Source organism: Prosopis cineraria, unplaced genomic scaffold (genome assembly GCF_029017545.1).
Source record: "Prosopis cineraria cultivar Desert tree isolate PC_DT_omini unplaced genomic scaffold, ASM2901754v1 PC8, whole genome shotgun sequence".
In the NCBI taxonomy this organism is placed as follows: domain Eukaryota; kingdom Viridiplantae; phylum Streptophyta; class Magnoliopsida; order Fabales; family Fabaceae; genus Prosopis; species Prosopis cineraria.
Genome location: NW_026555339.1, coordinates 26,295,250 through 26,316,031, shown reverse-complemented (window position 1 = coordinate 26,316,031; position 20,782 = coordinate 26,295,250). Strand labels below are relative to the sequence as shown.

General features: G+C 33.3%; 1 protein-coding gene across 1 annotated transcript; it reads left to right on the top strand.

Annotated features, from left to right (window-relative positions):
- The first annotated feature begins 1,010 nt into the window (after window positions 1-1,010).
- On the top strand, window positions 1,011-8,303 carry LOC129317641 (transcriptional regulator STERILE APETALA-like). Its single transcript, XM_054961974.1, has 2 exons — window positions 1,011-1,283; window positions 7,145-8,303. The coding sequence occupies exons 1-2, from the start codon at window positions 1,011-1,013 to the stop codon at window positions 8,261-8,263; spliced, it is 1,392 nt and encodes a 463-aa protein (XP_054817949.1). The 3' UTR covers window positions 8,264-8,303.
- Window positions 8,304-20,782: the final 12,479 nt, after the last annotated feature.

Sequence of the window (20,782 nt, the reverse complement as noted above, 5' to 3'; positions counted from 1 at the left end):
GATGGAATTTTAATTTAAATATGATTGATATGTAGAAGTTGCAATTCTTAAGAATTCAAATTCCACCAAAAATGCTAGGATTCAATTCTATCATATTAACCATGGAATTGTTTCAATTCCCTTGAATTCATTTTGTAGACTCCACTACTCTCATCTTTTTTGTTCATTTATGATAAGATAGGCCTTTTTAATTTTGAGAAAAAAGACAATTTGATCTTTTCTTATTTTAAGTACATATATTAATTAATATTATATTAAAATTCTATTTTCATACCAAAAAAATTTTAAAACTCAATTATATTTTAAATTCAATTTCAATTTTAATTTTAATTTTAATTTTAATTCTATTAAAAACTTTTCTTGGGTTGAATACTAACCCATGAAGAGAAAAAACTACTAGAGTCTTACCCACCAGACACACAGTAAGTAGATGCATCTCATAAGAGAAAGAGAGAGAGTGAGAGAAAAAAAGGGAGCAGTGAATATGAGAGTGACTATTTAACTCTAATGTGTTCTTTCCCTTCACCAAATTACCCCTGTATATAGTGCGGGTTGTTGAGTTAAATTGGAAAATTATATCATAATAAATCAAACATCATAATGAAAAATTAAACATAATAAGACAAATCCCAATAAATATAATATCTCAGCTAATAAGATATATTGGATCTAACCAAGATTAAATCATTATTTAATTCTTGATTTCTTTGACCAATTTTTTTTTATTTGATTAAACTAATTTAATCAAATATATTAAATTAAGTACTATTTAATTTAACATAATATCTGGACCCGATTAAGGACAGATATATAATCTAACACTTCCAAGATAAATATAAAGGGGGAAAAGGTTATTAATGAGTTTATTCATTATTGGGATTTATATATAAACAAGTATTCAGAAGCAACTCATTTTGGGTCCCTCGGTTTGTGACCTTGTTCCTCACCTTTTTGTCCTTGTTCCTTTCTGGTCATCTTCCTGCTCGCTTTTATACCTTATTCTCTCTCTCATGTCTTCCTCATCACCATCATCGTCTTCTTTTTCTTCTTCTTCTTCACCTTCAATCCCAGATGACACCACCAACCATGGCAATAATAATAATAATAGTGGTGGTGGCGATTCTGATCCTGGCCCTAGTACTAGTCGACGAAGAAGACGACGTCCTATGAATGAGGTTTTGCCTGAACCTTTTCTTGAAGCTTTAGCCATCCAAATAGCCATTGAAGCTTCTCACACTCATGGACGTCTGGCGGCTGCTCCTTCCATTGCCAATCTCTTTCAGGTCACTCATATTACTCTTCTTCTTCAACCTCATCACCATCTCTCTCTCTCTCTCTCTCTCTACACACACACATTTCATGCTTCGCCCATAATGTTAAGGAATGTAATAGCAAATAAAGTGGATAATGGAGAATAGAGAATTAATGTAGTGAAACCCTATATATTTTTCTCAAAAAATTGCCTAATCCATGTTTCACAAACAAAATAATGAATGTACATGCTCCAAGAAAAAAGTAGTTGTATTTTGGAAAAAAATATGTATGAATATTTTATCTCTTTGATTGATTAGTCATATGTGGTCTTTCTGTTTTGCTAAATCTGATGCTTTTAAGGAAAGTTTCATGGATCTGTTGCTCGAAAATCAACACTTATAAATTGATTCTTAAGTGTCTATGGCATTGGTAACTGATGATAAAAAAAAAAAAAAAAACCGGACAAAATGTTGGTCGAACATGTAAGCATTGTAATTTTCTGGACACTGATATGCTGAATTCATTAACATGTTTCATTTTATGTTTCCTTTTTTAAAGTTCTTAAAAGGCAAACAAACTAACCCTTAAGATTGAGATATGAAGAATCAAGTATCCTCGAAAAATATAAAATAAAATAAAACTCTCCCTGTCTTTCTAGAAACATACATACATACATACATGTGTGTCCCTTACAGAGAAGGTGGGTTAAAATATTAATGCTTGTTCCTCCTCGCAATCTTGCTGTGGTCTTGTGTTCTTTAAAAAGTCTAATTTTGGTCGTCCGGCTTCGAATTTGATGCCCCTTTTCTTGGCATGAAATGAAACCCTTTTTGACTTAGCTTTCTGGTTTGTGGTATCTACGATATCCATTAATGTATTTTACGATCTAAAAGATATGAGACCTTTAAATTTATAATTTATTTTTCATTAGGAGTAACTCTGTATCTCGAGTGAGTAACACAAGCAGGCAGGCCTACCAGCATTTATGTCTTTCACCAACATTTCCATAAATAGTTAATATTGCAAATATAGAACATATTCAATTTTATATGTAATCATGTATGCGTATTTAGGAAGTAGTGGAAATCACATCATTTTATTATAATATTAATATTAATATAGAATCAGAATCAGAATATGCCACCCTTCTTTTAAGCATCCAAAATTTGGAAACTGCTTCAAGATTATCTCTGAGTTTTTTGTGTCCAATCTTGTTCAGAAGATTTTAAAATGTCGTGTGTGTGTGTGTGTGTGTATAATATTCGTGAGTTTTTTTTGTCTAGTCTTTGTTGAGAGTAATTCCCTAGTCTGCTTTGACATGTCATCTGTCACTATGAATAAAAATAGACAATAATGGACATATTTTGCGCAGCTATAAACTGGATTCACGTACTATATATATACGGAATTCGAATCTTCATTTTTTTAAAAAAATTGATTTAGACTAATATTAAGGTCTTTTTCTGTTTCGTTGTCTTTTTTTTCCTTCACGATATGTACGATCATGAATTTGCCTTGAAAATCTGTAGTTCTTAATTAAAGGATCTAGTCTTTTTCCCCATCCCTTTCTGTAAATCAAGTTGGAACCAAATCAAAGAAAAAGTGGGATATATTCAGATTTAGAGCCATAGTTAATTGATGGGATTTTTTTTACTGCTAGGGTTAGGGTTGGAACATCATTTTTGGGGGGGGGGGACGGTTAGGGTTATTAAACTTGGAACTATTTTCGGCCCTGCCTGGTGTTCCACCTTTAGCCAAAAGAAAAAAAGAAAAAAGAAGCTTGGAACTAATTAAAATATTGCCAAAATTTATTTAAAAAAAATGCACATGCCTTGTTTGGTATTGCATATGTTTTCTGGTCTCCTTCAAAGGATCGATGTGAATTATCTTCTCGTTACAATACCCCACTCCTTTTTGTATCCATCTCTCAGGTTCACGTCATATCTAATCATGATTTATAATCTGTGTATACATATAGATATATATATATATAGTCTTCTACATAAATATTATATTGATAATGACCCGTTGCATGTGATCGTTTGTGAGCATACATTAATTCTATTTTAGTGCAAAACAAAAATATTTAAGCTTACTTACTTACTGTACTTTTCAGTTAAAATGAAAATTTACTTACCAATTATTTCTCCTGTAAATAACTCTTATTATATATAATTATTTTTAATCCATATTTACATTAACATGCACTCATTTTGATTCAATGTTGGATATAAGTGCAACAAGTTAATAAGCTTAACTACTATATTATGTGAAATCAAAATTGTTTGTCTTTATTGATTGTTACATCAGTATAAAACCAAGTTAATATTGTCTATTGTTTGTTTAAGCTGTGTGTATGATGCTGTATATGTATATGATTATAATATTGAGATAAAAATGTTTTATTAGTGAGATAATTGAAGTTTAGGGCTATAGCTAGTGACATTGTTGTGTGGATGAATAGAACTTGATATACATTCGCAGCTTTTAACAAGTTAGGCCCTTTGCCCAAACCTTTCTTGGAAATGAAATAGAAATAGTTGTGGGAAAGCACGCTTCAGACTTCAGGTTCTAAGTCTTTCTTTATTCATACACTCTATTTAAAAATATAAAATATTTTTAATTAAATTTCATCTCTTAATAAAATAATTACTTATTTTTAAATTAATATTATCTTTTCATAATTACTTCTATTAAACACCTTACAATAAAAATAAAGTTATTATTAATAAGGACACTTTTGAAAAAAAATAATGATTACACCTCAAAACACTAAAAATGTCTTACATTTTTAAACATTTAATTTTTCAAAAAATACTTTATATTTTTTAATGGAAGGAGTATTTTTTTTTCTTAATTTCTACTATTAACTTGTATGAATCTCGTACATTGATTAATTAGCATGACTGTTTTATATTGCACGAGGTTTTTTTTAAATGAGTCTTAATATTTATAACTCATGAATAATGATATAACCTGTTGGGTTTTACGTTATATATAGGTACATGGATTATTTAAGTTGGCAGAGAGATAATTAAATATGTGGAGTGATTTATATACTCACCCCTATAGAAAAAATATTATGTTTTTTTATGAAATTAGACGTTAAGAAAATAAAGCATTTTTACTTTTTTTAATATATGATTAATGAGTTTTTTTTAAATTACAATAAATAAATCACTCTAAGTTTTCCAAGAAAACATGAAAATATATTGTTAATTTAAAGATAATTAATTAACTTATTGTGAAAAGTGTGATTTAATTAAAAATGTCTTATAATTTTAAATATGTAATATTTACATTTACATTTCCAACTTCCAAGTGACTCCTATAATTAATTTCCTATTGGCGATTAAAAATATTTATATCGACAAATCTTCACCAATCTTTAAAACCCTTGTCGTCAAGCTTTTAGGTTCATGCTAAATTGTGTTGAATGGAAAGTCAATGTCATGTGACTCGTCACTTTAATTAAAACTTGTTTTCTTTCCCCCTATTACAACTTTTATTTTTGAACTTGAGCTTTTGACACACCATTGCCAGCCAAGAAACACATTTTCCCAAACCTTTTGAACCCTCTTTGTTTATTGTTTTGTTTTTTCTATATGTGAACATTATTATTAATTATTGAAGGGTTACTATTAACATAAATAACAACATGAACTTACCCTGGACATCTTTTGACCCGCTTTTTTAATTCCACCACTTGATTTCTCTATTTGGAGTGTCTGCTCTGATTCTGAATGTTCATCGTACTTTGTTGGTGTACCTCACCCAGTTTCATGGATGAAGAAATTATAAACAAAGTTTAGTAACTGTCGCAATCTCTCCCTCTCTGATACTGCCCCCCTCAGATAGGCTAAACAAAGCAAACCTATCATCACCTTGTAATATTAGCTATGTTACTAGTACAATATCACAAGTTAAAAATCATCATTACATACAAAAGTATCAAGTGAAAAAGACAACCCACATTTTATATTGCATGTGAATATGTTATTTTGAAAGTTATAGATTATATATTGCCCTGGTATTATTATAAGAAAAAAAAAGATTAATTTAAACTCATTTATGATAAAAATATTACAAATAATTCTTTATTTTTATTAGAAGTTTATTAAATTTATCAGAGGTAAAATTTTATTAAATTTTAAAATATAATTAATGAAATTCAAAATTATTCTTTACTTGATTTTAGTGAAATATGCAGAAAATGACTTAATCCCTTCCTTTAAAAATACAAAACATTTTTTAAGAAATTACATGTTAAAAAATAAAGTATTTTTAATTTTTTAAAATATAATAATTATTGTTTAAAAGGTATCCTTATTAAAAAATTACTTTATATATATATATATATATTAAGGTAAAATTTATATTAAATAAAGATAAATATAAAAAAATAAAGTTAATTTAAAAATAAATAATTATTTTATTGTTTGAGATTTGAGTATAGGTTAAAAAAGATATAACTGCATGAAATAAAGAATATATTTACTGATATATTCAAGTGAGACAGTAAAGAAGGAACTAGGGTTTAATTCTCTGCACGTAATACCCTGCATTCTTCTTTCTTCTTTAAAATTGAGATTCAAACGAGACCAGTCATGACAGAAACTGTACATATATAAATAGGCATAACTTCAAATACGAGACAGGAATACCTATAAGCATATATATATATATATATATATGTTATTACATATACATAGCTTATTTGTTCTGATGTTTCACAGTGTTCTCTAGTGTCTGCCATGCTTCTCTGTTTAGGTATTAGTATGCTTTTACTTGTAACGCTACCTGCCTCTTCTGCTCCATCTCCTACCTACGCCACCTTAGACTCCTCTTAGCCCTGCTTCTTCTGCTGCTATAATACATACCTTTATATATAATGCACAGAAACACTACACAGTATATGTGTGAGGATATTTATATTATATGTGTATGTGTGTGTGGCTCCAGGTTCGATGTGTCTCGTTTAGATAAAAATATCTGGACGCATGGGTTTGGGATTGAGACTGGGATATGTCCCGTGGGTTTTGTATTTAACCTGTCTATTCAATCGTCCTCTTTTTATAATCCGTGTTGCTGCCTCTTGTGCATTAGCCTCTGCCTTCTACTACTTTACAGATCATCTTCCTCCTCCACATCTTCCCATAAATCAATCCTCTTGATCGTCTCCAAACTATTATTAATTATTATGATAAATATTATTTTACTCTTTTGTTAATTGCTTGCTTACTTTGTTCCCTTGCTTTATGAATTATGAGTTTGGTTGTGGTGGGTGTAATAAGATTCTCTTGCTTTCCTTTGCGCCGCGCTGCATGTCATGCGCCCAAAATCATTTCGATCTCAGATTTGGATAACTTGCATTAAATAAGTCTGTAGAGATGGTACTCAAGTTGTGTTGTGTCCATATATATGTCGGAGAGTTCTAACGTTCAAATTGAAGGCAGTCGTTTTAGATATACAAATGAAGTTAGGTATTAAAACAATGTTGTTGTTGTTGATGATGATGATGATGTTGTTGATGTAATCAGCATAGTCGGGATATTGAAAAAAATTATTCTGTCATATTATTATTTAACTGAAATAAATATATTTATGATCAATACATATTTTATTCGAATTATTTTGTGTATATATATATATATATATAAACTTCCTGTGTTGGTTGATATCTGAAACAATTTATTGCAACATGTAATTATATTTTATCATGTCTTTTAATTTATAACATTTCTTATGATTGAGAAAAGAATTACTGGTTATTGGGGAAAAAAAGAATTACTATTTTTAACCTACTTATATATGTATATATATTCAGTTATTAACTGTACTTGGTTAATCTCTTGCTATTTTTTAACGTCATCGGTCTTAATGCATGCAGGTTTGTTCTACATGGCGAGCCATTTCGCGCTCGGATCACCTGTGGCAGCGGCTTACCCAAAGCATATGGCGTCGAACCCATAGAATATTCGACACGTGGCATGAGGAGTTCAATTTTTGGCATCGAACGGCAAGCAATTTCGTCACAGGCAGATACGCCCACACCTCCCTACGCTGTCCTTTTGACTTAGACCGACCCCATCTATGCCGTTGCCTCACACTCTCCGACAACCACCTTGCTTGTGGATTCGCCGACGGCACCGTCCGCCTCTACGATCTCCAAACACGCGCCCATGTCATCACCTTCCGGCCCCACCACGTGGACGTGTTAGGTCCTTTCTCAAGATCCGTGTCCGGAATCATCATCACAAACTCCACACTGGTCTTTGCCACACTGGACGGAAACATCTATGCTGCAGACATCAACGGGCCACCCGATACCCACATGGCCCGACCCGGAGACGTTCTGAACAACGGCGTCTTGGTGGAGTTTGCTGGCAGCGGGCGGTGGTGGGTGGGCCTTTTCGCAGGCGTCCCTCGCCGAGCATTCCGTGTCTGGGACGCGCGTGGCGAACAACCCGATTACATTGGTGGGTCCTTGACCGACCCGGATTCCGTCCAGGGCTGGCACATGCTGACTGATGTAACTGAACCAGTCGGTCGCTTGCGTGTCACCACTCGCGAGCTGGCCGTGGCATGCACGCGTTCGAGACTCGTAGTTTTCGACTTGAGGAACCCAGGGGTTTTATTGCGTGAGCTTGTGTCCAGAGTGGGCTTCATTGTGACCTCGCTGGACGTGAGCCACGAGGCGTTCGTTATCGTGGAGAGTAGGGGTCGTGCTAGAGTGCGCCGGGCGAGCACCTTCGAGCCTGAATGTGAAGAATTTATGGTGACGGGAACGCCGCTGAGGGGGATGATCGGATGCATGAACTTGGGTTACGTGCTAATATGCGCCGGTGGTCATGTTAGACTGTGGGACGTAGAGCCTGGAGAGGCACATCTGGGCTTGACCATAAACGAAAGAATAGGATCGGGTATGGCAATGGCTGCCAACGACAGACACGTGGTGGTGTCATGTAGAGACACGTCAATACACCTCTGGGATTTTGGTGTACAGTAGTGACTGGGTTGGCTCATTGTCCGAAGGATATAAATGTTGTTATTCTTTTGAGTTGAAGATGACATGTGATTCCTCATCCATATGCTTTTTTGAAAGGTAGTAATCCTTAATTTTATAATTTTATAAATATTATTATAATTGTCGGTCAAAGTATTAAAACTTGTTCTGATTTATAGTGAAGTATTAGGATTCAACTAGCTAGATGTGTGTTTTTGTCTTTTATATATATATATATATATATATCATTTGAAAGTGAGTTATCGTATTCAATATTGATTCAGTAGAATAATTTTTTTCAAAAATATCGAAAAAGAATTTTTGATTTGGAGAGTATTTTAGGATTAGTCATTAGATATGTTGAACAAAGAGTAAAATAGCGGATAGGTAGCTTTCTGTTGGGGTTGGCCTGTGAATTTTAATTTTAATTTTTTGTGATGGGTCCTTGTATTTATTGGTATTTAGTTCGATAGTCACTAATCAATGATAATTGGAGAGTAGAGAGTCAAAATGGGACAGCTTTTGTTTTAGTTAATTACGCGCAGTGTCACAAACTACTGAGATATGTCACGCCCTGCATTTGCATCTATTCTTTTCTTTTCAAGCACATTATTATTGGCTGAAAATAATATTATAGAACATATTTTAATATTTTTCTTAAAAATAATTAATACTTTTCCAATTTTTTTTTATAAATTATTTTTATTAACCTTATCAATATCAATATAAAAAAATATAAAAAATAAAAATACGTAGAATTCTAAATATATCCCTATATAATAAATTTAAAAGTAATATCATATTATTATTTTTCTCTTAGGGAGGATAATTTTAAAAATATTTTTTAAATATTATCTAAAAAGCCATAGCCTAACTTATAAATAAGATTAAATAAACCTTTTAGAATGTAACTTATAAATGAGATCGGTGGGAGTATATTTTTTAATTTTTTTATTAAATATTTAAAATAAATGAATTTTTATATTTATTTGTGCGCAAAGTTCTTCTATTTAATAAGGTTGGACATGCTAGTAAAAAACAATAATAATAAGATAGACATTAAAAAACAAAAAGTAGTAGAATGACAGACAAATACTCATGAGACATAGAATTCCCAGTTGAGAACGCTAAAATGACCTAATCGCTTTAAGGTCCAAGGAACTTTTATGGGATTAAGTTTTTACATGAAATTATCTTACTACTTGTATGGATTTAAAAAAAAAAGTCAAAAATAAGGGTTAGGCCTAGTATAACCTCCCAAAGGTTAAATCACAAATTAACTCCAATTCATAGTAATTCGAGGTTTTAAAGAATTTCTCCAAAAATTATTTCACAGGAATACCAATTTACCATTTCAAATCTCAAATATAATTTCAGGACTCTAAATCAGAGTTTTAAAAGTAAAGCGGAAGCTTGAAAATCAATTGGGACCCAAATAATGAGTTTTAGAACTCAAAAATCATTTCTGTGCAGAAAATGACATGTGTGCCGCGGCTTATGGCTCATGCGCTGTAACGTGTCTTCTCTGTGCCATGCGTTGTGGCGGGACGTGCCATGCACCGCGTTGCATTGCACGAAATTTGATAGATTAGTGCTATCATTTGATAGCACAGGAAGCGAACTTTCGATGTGTCCCAAGTCTCTGTCCGACGTCTAATTGAGGTGATTTCGGTGTCTACATGGAGCTTTTTCCTAGCTCTAGCTAATGGCATTAGCTTCACACTCAAATTCATTTTCTATAAAAAGTTAGACATCAAAATTCATTTTGACATATTTTCACAAAATCTCCTAAATGGGGTGTCCCAACTCAACCACACGTGCTAATAAACTACACCAACCTTTGGATCATACTCAATGGACTTTTCCGAACTCGTGCAACATACCACACACAACTAATAATGCTTATGTCACAAAATAACCACTCAACCCTGGTTTTCAAAAACATAGAGGGGGAAGAAAAGTTGGACAAAATCAACCATTTTATTCATATTTCTCAAAAATATATATGTTCTTACTTGCACAAGTATTTTGGCCTTATTCACGGGTTCACAACAAAAACTTACTAATTCAGGGCACAAAATACATTAGTTAAATATAAAATCATGTAGGTAGTGCACCAATCATGACAATTGCTACTAGTTGGTAAAGACATTAATAAATACACATGTAAAGAATAAAAGAGGCATATAGAGGATTTACTCCACCAATCTTAAGCCTCAATCTGTTTTCCCCGACTTGGATTTAATGGGCTAGGTCTTGAAAATATTAAGAATTGAGGAGTGAGTATAACCACTCAGTAATCAAGTTTCACTTAACCCTTACAGTTATATATTAATTGTAAATAGATGTAATTAGACATATAAACACATATATCACATAGCATTAGGCCACGGTTCACAAAACTAACAACCATGTGATTGAGCTTGCCACAAAACACCATATCATGTTATTTTTAAAAACATAACTCAGGGTCGCAAAAATAACAACCATGTGCCCTTAACACGTGCTGAACCATAAAACTAACAACCATGTAGCCGGACTTATGTGCATGATCATATGCCAATCTTATATCCTCCTGTTACCTTTGACACGAAACCGATAGCTATCACATGGCTACGTCCTTTACGAACTAACCTATCCTTCCACTTGTGAGGAGTTACCGGGCTAGTGTTAACTAACTCACTTATGTAATCTCCTTTCTCCCAATACTAATAACCATGGGGTGTCGTACTCCTAATCTAGCCTCCTCATGAACCGGTGGAGACTAGTTAGATTCGAGTTCCTTATAGAACAAGTGGGACAATCCCGAATCAACCATGAGACAAGAGCTACCTCTCGATTCCAATAGTCGGTGCCAAGGCTAGTTCCTGATTCCAACGGTCACTACCAATACCATGTGAATTTCAACCAATCTACTCTTCTCTCTAGGCGAACTCCTGCCAATGATCATGCTATGCACATTTCATACTTAATATGCATTTTAACAATCATTTCTCAACATATAAACTCACATAACACAAATATTCCACAATTTAACACATAATTCATCACAATTCTCTACCCATAGTAATAAATCACAAGTAATTTTACAAAACATCAAGGGTGGTAGAATCAAGGTTTTTTCTTTCCCAAAACCATTTCACAATCAAGTATTTATCAATATACATCATCAATTTAAATTCATACATCACATTTTACAAACACAATTAACATTCAACTATAAAAATTAAGTTTTCCTTGATTACCTCAAACTTTTAAGAGGTCAAAGGTTTACCCCTCACTATATCAACTTTTCAAAGCTTCAACAAGCTTGAATGGTGCCAAAACAAACCTCTATTCATCCAAACCACAAGAACATCATCATTACTTAACTCTTGAACATAAAACTCCACAAACACTATTTCAACCGACTCATAATCACTACGCATTCATACCCAATGGGCTCATTAGATTTCATTAATGCACATTATCATTAATAACATCTCAAATCATCATTAATACACATTGACCTCTCCCAACTACCTTGTAAATGCTAATTTTCGAACATTCAATGCTCTCATAGACCAACCGCTTGTAAAATCATTAATATGGTATTCCAATACATTAAATCACTCCCATTAATCTCATTTTAACCAATGGAATTGGATCCATACTCTTATGGACTGAAAATGCATCTCCCAACTCAAACCCTGCCATAAATCATTACAAATGAGGGAGAGAAAGGAAGAAGAAAGCATCATCATAATCTTACCCTAAGTGTTTGGAAGCTCCAATCTATTAATAATGAGATCAAATGCTGTGTCCTAGTAGAGCTAAAACCAAGCCTTTTGTTTTCCTCCACTTTCTCTCTTCTGTTTTCACGCATAAATGAATCAAATATATCTAATTTTTGGCCATGCACCACGGCGCACGCTACATTTCGTTGTGGCGCATGGCATAAAGGAGCTCGTTATGTTTAAATTATCTCCGTGCGTCGCAGTAGACCAACCATGCATCGCGACGTGTGGCACATAACACAATTCTTCACTTTTTCATCCTCTTTTCTTGCTTAGGTGGCCCGTCATCAATTTGAACCCACTTTTAGGATTGAAATTACATCAATTATGCCAAGTTAAGCTCCTCTGGCCACACACCTCATTAACTCACTAACTACACTAATTAAGTTAACAAATCAGGGTTAAAATTTTTTAGATGTTACACCTAAAGATCTTATTTAAATAAGAGTTTCAACTTTGAAAATAAGATTTTTGTAAAGCAATTGAGCTTAAAAGCCTGACCCTAATAAACCTTATAAAAAAGGGCTCGAATCCAAGCGGCCCTTCAAGTTTTGTTATCTTATTATTATTTTTTTTTTAATTTTTTGTAGGATGTTGCATTTGAAGAAGGAACCCTGTTGAACCTTAAGCTCACTCGACTTTCTAAAGATTGAAGAACTCAAATTAAGGGATCACCTCTTGCTTTTCCTTGCTTATCTCTCCCTAACAATCTCGGCTAGTTAATCACTCAACCTTACCCATCTCGTTCCTTGCCTCTGCCTCACGGCTTATGCCCTACATATAAGGGATCTAATACATATATCTGATTGGTAATGACACAATTTGATTAATATTTATTGTAGGTGATGAAGAAGAAGTTGTAGAAATAATTGACATTGAACCTTTACCTCCATCTTAAACAAGTGGACCTGCATTTGAATGATTTAATATTATATTTTTAAATGATGAGGAGGCAGATTTAGATTTACATTGATAAAAATTTCAATCTTCATTTTAAATTTAAAAATTTAAATCTTTATTAAATTTTATGTGAGACTTTAATTTATTTTATGTTAAATTTTAAAATATTATATTTAAATTAAAAATATTAATTTTTTTTTAAGAAGAGGGCTTACGAACCTGACCCTAAACTCTTTGAATAAGGGATAGGCTTTAGAATTAAGTCAAATTTTAAGTAATTAGGCTTTAGGGCTTGAGTTCTTAAAGGTCAGGCCCACCCAGATTCTCATCTCTATGTTTAAGTTTTTTCATGAAATTATCTAACTAATCCTCAAGCCAACTTACTCACTCTTCCACCCATGGGTCATCATCATCAATTTGTAATTTGCAATGCTGTTCTATTGGAAAGTCATTGGGTCTACAATTCTTCATACCTACTTTCTTGAGAATATCTATTTTGTACTTTCTCTGGCTTAAGAAAAAACCATGTGATGATCTTGCCACCTCAATGCAAATAAAATGGAGAGAGGCAATGAACAACAGTTCATAAGTAAATAATAACATATAATATAAAAATCAACAAGTAATTTTAAGATGATTTAAACACCTAAAATGAAAACAAGTGAAATAAGGCAATTAATAACATTTCGTAAGTAAATTAATGGGTGAAGCAGGAAAGTTCTGATATTAATTTAAATGAGAAGCAATTTTATCATTTTTCTCAAAAATTTATTATCAAATCAGTGTCCCTGGACTGAAGTATAATTTTAGAAATTTAGGAAATTTAAATTTAAATAAAAATAATCAAGAGGTCTTTATTGAAATTCTCTCAAGAAAATTTTTTAGCTAACCCAAGTCCTTCATGCTGTACTTTATATCTAAGTGCTCCTTTGTCTCTTGCATTTTGTTGGCATCATTTTTTGCTAACAATACATCATCAACATAAACAAGACAAGCTACATACGATATGGAGCCCTGATAAACATATAGAGAGTAATCAACTCTGCTATGCTTGAAATCAATCTTAGTCAGCGCTTGACTGAACTTACGATGCCAGTTTCCAGATGCTTTTTGCAGACCATACAGAGACTTCCTCAGCTTACATACTCGTATCTTCCCCTCACGAGCAAACCCTTGAGGGGTACACATGTAAATATCCTCATCGAGATTGCCATGGATGAAGGCATTGTTGACATCAAGTTGAGCAACATCCCAACCTCGTTTGGCCGCAACAGCGAGAAGAGTCTGTAAAATAACAAGCTTCACAATTGGCATAAATCCCTGTGCGACTAAATGGGCCTTATAACTAACAATCTTACCATTGGGCTTATATTGGGCTCATCTTACAAAATGCTTATAATTATGATGAGATCTAAGCCATCCAAATTTTAATTTAAATGTTTTAGATTTAAAGTGTTATTATATATTTTTATCTTATATTTGTTAAAATAAAAATGAATAAAATTTATAAAATAATAATTTTTTTATTTTTAATATGGTCTAGATTTATTTTAAAAGATTCAATTTAATATTAATATTTTTATAATTACAATATATTAACTATTTAATGTATTCTGCATAATTCTATATTTAATATTGTGTTAATTTGGACTATATAGAATATATTTGGATGGTTAATATATAGCAGTTATAAAAAATTTAATATTAAATTGGACCTTTCAAGTTAAATCTAAACCAACTTAAAAATAAAAAAATTATTAAAATTATTTTATAATTTTTATACATTTTTATTTTAATAAATATAAAATAAAATAATTCTTTAACACTACCAAAAAAAACCACTTTCAGCATCGACTTGAAAAAGTTGCTACTGAAAGTTGACAATCAGTGACGATTCAAAAATGTCGCTGCTAAAACTTGACAATTAGTGACAACTTTTATAATTGTTGTGAAAAGTTTGTCCTTCAGTTGCAACCTCAAAGTCGCTGTTGAAGTGTGACTTTTTGCAGTGACCTACAAAAATCATTGCTGATTGTCAACTTTCAGTGACAACTTTTTCGAGTCCCACTAAAAAGTGTAAGTTTTAACGACGACATAAATGTCACCATTGAAAGTCAAACCTTCAGTGCCGACATATAACAGTTATAAAAAAATTTAATATTAAATTGAACCCTTCAAATTAAATATATACCATATTAAAAATAAAAAATTATTAAATTTATTTTATAATTTTTATACATTTTTATGTTAATAAATATAAAATAAAATAATGCTAACACTACCAAAAACAAATACACTTTTAGCAATGATTCGAAAAAGTCACTACTAAAAGTTGACAATTAGTGGTAACTCAAAAATGTCACTACTGAAAGTTGATAATTAGTAGCAACTATTATAATTGCTGTGAAAAGTTTGTCCTTCAACTACAACACTCAAAGTTGCTAATGAAAGTGTAACTTTGTGCAATGACTTATAAAAGTCATTGCTGATTGTCAACTTTTTGTTGAAAAGTCTAGGTTCTAATGATAACATAAATGTCACCACTAAAAGTCAAACCTTTAGTGGAGACTTCTAAAAGTCACCATTGGAAGTTTGATATTAATAATAACTATATACATTATCATAATTTTTTATTTTTTTGTTTAACCCACATAAACTTAATGTTAGCTTCGAAGTTTCCAATTCAATTATTGATAGGGAAGAGAAAGATGAGAAGAACATGAGTGGGATATTTAAAAATCCTACATTTAATTTTTAGAATATATGAAATATATCTATGTGATGCTACATGATTTTTTATTTGATACTATTTTAAGACATAAATATAAAAAAAATTAGATAATAGTGTGTATAATTTTCTTATAAAATTATATTTTAAAAAATAAAAAATAATTAAAAAAATAAAATATAATGTAAAAACAAGTCAATAACTTTACTTAAGATTTGTTGCTAATTGAAAGTAAACTTGAAACCCATATATAAACTCATAATGTAAACACGTAACACAAATTTATAAAAATATATGGGCATGACTTATATATTTAGCTTTCTATATTTAATATACTTTTATCTATTCAAATTTAGACATGTGGACTTCAATGTGTTAAATAATTTTAATAAGAATTTGTTATGGAATAAATAATATATAAAAGATATACATGTCTTGATTTAATTAAAAAATATATCTTAATCATATAAGGTTAAGTGTATAAGTTTTTCTCTAAACGTAATTCAGATGGTAATATTATATATTATAATTATATTCATTTTTAGTTTAATTTTTTTAAAAAAGAACTCCATCTCAATAGCTTTATATTATGCTAAAAATTTGCATATGTTTATTTTAATTCAAATTGGTAAGCAAAGTTTAATTACAAAATAAGAGGTTAGAGTTAAGAGAAATTTGCAGCTATTGACTAGCATTCTTCATGAAGTTATTGGGTGTGTTTAGATTTCAATTGTTTATAATTGATTATAGAAAAATGACTAATATGAATGATTTGGATTATAATTGATTTAGTTATAGTGTGGTTATATTTGGATATTATTTTCTAAAATTGATTTTGATAAAATTAAAGATGTTTAGATATTTTTAACTAAAATTAATTTTAGATGCATAAATTACAATAAAGGACATTGTCTTTTATAATATAAATATTTACTTTTCCATTAAAAAATATAAGGCATTTTTAGCCGAATCTTATCCCTAACAAAGTAATAACTTGTCTTCAAACTAATATTATCTTTTCATATTTACCCCTATTTGATAGGGTATTTCATTCTAAAATAAATATAAAATAATTTATTTATTATGGATACTTTTAGAAAAAAAATGCAATGATTACACCTTAAAACACTAAAAATGCCTTATATTTTTAAAACATTCAACCCTTCAAAAAATACTTTACATTTTTTGAAAGGGAAAGTATGAAGTTGCATATAATATTATTAAATTTGTTAAATTCTATTTAACAAGAACATATATATAATAGTGATTCATTCATTGAATATTGGGAAAATTGATAAAAAGGACCTTGTTGAAAGCAACATTAGTCCCAAGGACCAAATGCAATATTTTATTCATCAAAAAATATGCATAAATAACCAAAATACCCTCTCTTTAAAATAATGAAATTGAAAAAAAAAACAAAAGCTACTTATTCAACAAACGCACCCCAGGCTAGAAGCCTTGCATCCTAGCCAGAAGCCTTGCACCTATTTCAAAAGCCATGCACCCTAAGCAAGAAGCCTTATACCCCAACCTAAAAGCCTTACACCCTAAGCCAGAAGCCTTATAGCTCAAGTAAGAAGCCTTACACCTTAACCTAAAAGCCTTACATCCTAAGCTAGAAGTCTTGCACCACCAACCAAAAGCCTTGTACCCTAACCCAGGAGCCTTGCACCCCAACCCAGAGGCATTGCACCCCCAGCCAAAAGCCTTACACCTAATCCAAAAGCCTTAAAACCCAACCTAAAAGCCTTGCACCCTAAGACAGTAGCCTTGTACCCTAGCTAGAAGCCTTTCACCCCTAGCCAAAAGCCTTGTACCCAGGCTAGAAGCCTTACACCCCAACTTAAAAGCCTTGCACCCTATTCCAGAGGCCTTGTACCCCTAGCTAGAAGCCATATACCTTTAGTCATAAGCCTTGCACCCATGCCATAAGCCATGCATCCTAGCCAGAAGCCTTGCACCCAACCTAAAAGCCCTGCAACCTAACCTAGAAGCCTTATACCCCAGCTAGAAGCCTTGCACCTTAGCTAGAAGCCTTATACTCTAACCTAAAAGCCTTACACCCAAACCTAAAGGCCTTGCAACCCTAGCTAGAGGCCTTACACCCATGCCAGAAGCCATGCACCTTAGCCAAAAGCCTTGCACCTAACCTAGAAGCCTTACAACCCAAGCCAAAAGCCTTCTACCCTAAGCCAAAAGCCTTCCACCCCAATCCAAAAGCCTTGCACTCAACCCAGAAGCCTTACACCCTATCCGAAAAGCCTTGCACCTAACCCAAAAGCCTTACACCCCTAGCCAGCAACCTTGAACCCTAAACCAGAAGCCTTATACCCTAACACAGAAGCCTTGTACCCTAACTTAGAAGCCTTGTACCTAACCCAAACACCTTGCACCCTTTGGCTTGGGATGTAATGCTTTTAGGTTAAGTGTAAGGCTTTTGAATTGGGGCACAAGGCTTTTGGCCTTAGGTGGAAGGTTGCTAGCCAAGGGTGTAAGGCTTTTGGGTATGGTGCAAGGCTTCTGATTTGGGGTTTAAGGCTTTTGATTAGGGTGGAAGGCTTATAGCTTGGGGTGCAAGGCTACTAGGTTAAGTGTAAGGAGTCTTACTTACGGTACAAGGCTTCTTGTTAGGTGCAAGGCCTTTAGGTTGGGGTACAAGACTTATGGCTTGGGATGCAAGGCTTCTAGGTTAGGGTGCAAGGCTTTTGCCTAGGGTGTAAGGCTTTTGGGATGAGGTGCAAGGCTTCTAGCTTAGGTGCAAGGCTTTTGGGTTAGTTATAAGGCCTCTAGCTTAGGGTGCAAGGCTTCTCGGTTAGGTGTAAGGCCTCTAGGTAGGGGTACAACTTCTGACTTAGGGTGTAAGGCTTTTGGGTTAGGGTGCAAGGCTTTTAGGTTTAGGTACAAGGCTTCTGTGATGGGGTATAAGCTTTTAACTTGGGTGCAAGGCTTCTAGTTGAGATTGCAAGGCTTCTGGCTTAGGTTTAAGATGCTATCTTAGGGTGTAAGACTTCTGGGTTAGGTACAAGGCATTTGGGGTGAGGTGTAAGGCTTCTAAGTTAGAGTCCAAGACTTCTAGGGTGGGGTGCAAGGCTTCTCACTAGGGTGTAAGGCTTTTAGCTAGGGGTGCAAGGCTTTTAGCTTATGGTGCAAGGGTTTTGGGATAGGGTATAAGGGTTCTAGGATGGGGTGTAAGGGTTCTAGCTGGGGGTGCAAAGCTTCTGGATATAGGTACAAGGTTTCTGGCTTTGGGGCAAGGCTTCTGACTTCAGGTACAAGGCTCGGGGTTAGGGTGTATAGCTTTTGGCTAGGAGTGTAAGGCTTCTGACTTGGGTATAAGGCTTCTAGGTTAGGTACAAGGCCTCTTGGTTGGGTTGCAAGGCTTATGCCTAGGGTGCAAGACTTTTGGATTAGGGTGTAAGGCTTCTGGCTATGGTGTAAGGCTTTTGGCTATGGTACAAGGCTTCTAGGTTAGGGTCCAAGGCTTTTGGGATGGGGTGTAAGGCTTCTAGCTTAAGGCATTTGGCTTGGGGTGCAAGGCGTCTGGGTTGGGTGTAAGGTTTTTAGAGTAAGGTGCAAGACTTGTGGTTTAGGGTGCAAAGGTTTTGGGATGGGGTGCAAGGCTTCTGGGTGCGGTGCAAGGCTTTTAGCTTGGGGTTCAAGGCTTTTTGCTTCAAATGCAAGGTTTCTGGCTTTGGGGCAAGGCTTTTGGCGGGGTTTAAGGCTTATAGCTTAGGGTACAAGGCTTTGGGGTTAGGGTACAATGCTTTTGGTACGGGGTGGAAGGATTTTGACTGGGTGCAAAGCTTTTGACTAGGGGTGCAAGGCTTCTGGCTTAGGGTGCAAGACTTCTGGGTACAATGCAAGGCTTTTGGCTTAGGGTGCAAGGCTTCTTGTTAGGGTGCAAGGCTTTTGGCTTAAGGTTTAAAGCTTCTGACTTGCGATGCAAGGCTTATAAGTTGGATGCAAGGCTTTTAGCTTAGGATGCAAGGTTTCTATATTGTGTGCAAGGCTTTTTGCTTAGGATGCAAGGTTTTTAGGTTGCGTGCAATGCTTTTAGCTGGGCGTGTGAGTAGGTGCAAGACTTTTGACTTGAGGTGCATATGTTGAATAGGTAGCCTTTGTTTTTTTTTTTTCATTTTCATTGTTTTAAAGAGAGGGCATTTTAGTCATTTGTGCATTTTTTTTAATGAATAAAATATTTCATTTAGTCCTTGAATTGCATTTGGTCATTTGGACTAATTTTGCTTTCAACAAGGTTCTTTTCACTAATTTTTCCTTGAATATTTTTATAGTTATTTAACCCATATACTTATCAATAATAGAAAGTTTAATTAAATTACATTGTAATATTAACAATTAACAATTTAATATATATAAGTATAACTAAATTACATAAATGAAAAAAATATATTTATGTTGCCTTAACAGTTGTATCTCCAATGTATTATTATGTGAAGCAATTGATTATTATATAGCTATATATAAAATATTGTGATTTAAGGACAAGGATCACCTTTGACTTCAATGGCAGGACACACATCTTCCTTTGCCTCATATGGTTGCATGTTCAAATCAGCTAGGGGCTATTTTCTCACCAAAATAGCATGAAATTACAACTTACTAAGACACTTAATGTGTGGAGCTAATGTGGCTTCATGCACATAAGTGATGTGGAGGCATGTGGCAGATGATATTGTACCGCATAGCAGATGATAAGACATAGTATCATTTTTAGCCATGGCTGGCGGTGGCAGTTGTTGTCATGAATTCTTAACTTCCAGTGGAGACTATTTTTAACAGTGACTATTTTCCTTTTCTATGTTGCCGCTAATTGTATACATTTAGCAATAACTTTTATTGTCGCTGTAGATAGAATCAACGATGAGAGCTCTCATAGTGAAAGTCATTGCTAAAAACTTTTAGCAGCGACTTTTCAACTTTCAACGGAAACTTTTATCACCGTTGAAAGTCACTTTTTATGTAGTGTAAATTTGGACCATCTATATCAAAATATGGATAGTCTAGATCTCATCATATTGATGAGCAGCAAAGTTAGGTTTGCTTATACTTGTCTTGTAAACCCATATGGAGTCAATCATGTGTTTCCTTAGTGGT

Coding starts and splice junctions, on each gene's coding strand:
- LOC129317641 (XM_054961974.1), top strand. CDS start 1,011: ATGTCTTCCTCATCACCATCATCGTCTTCTTTTTCTTCTTCTTCTTCA. Junction 1,284..7,144: donor CCATTGCCAATCTCTTTCAG/GTCACTCATATT, acceptor TAATGCATGCAG/GTTTGTTCTACATGGCGAGC.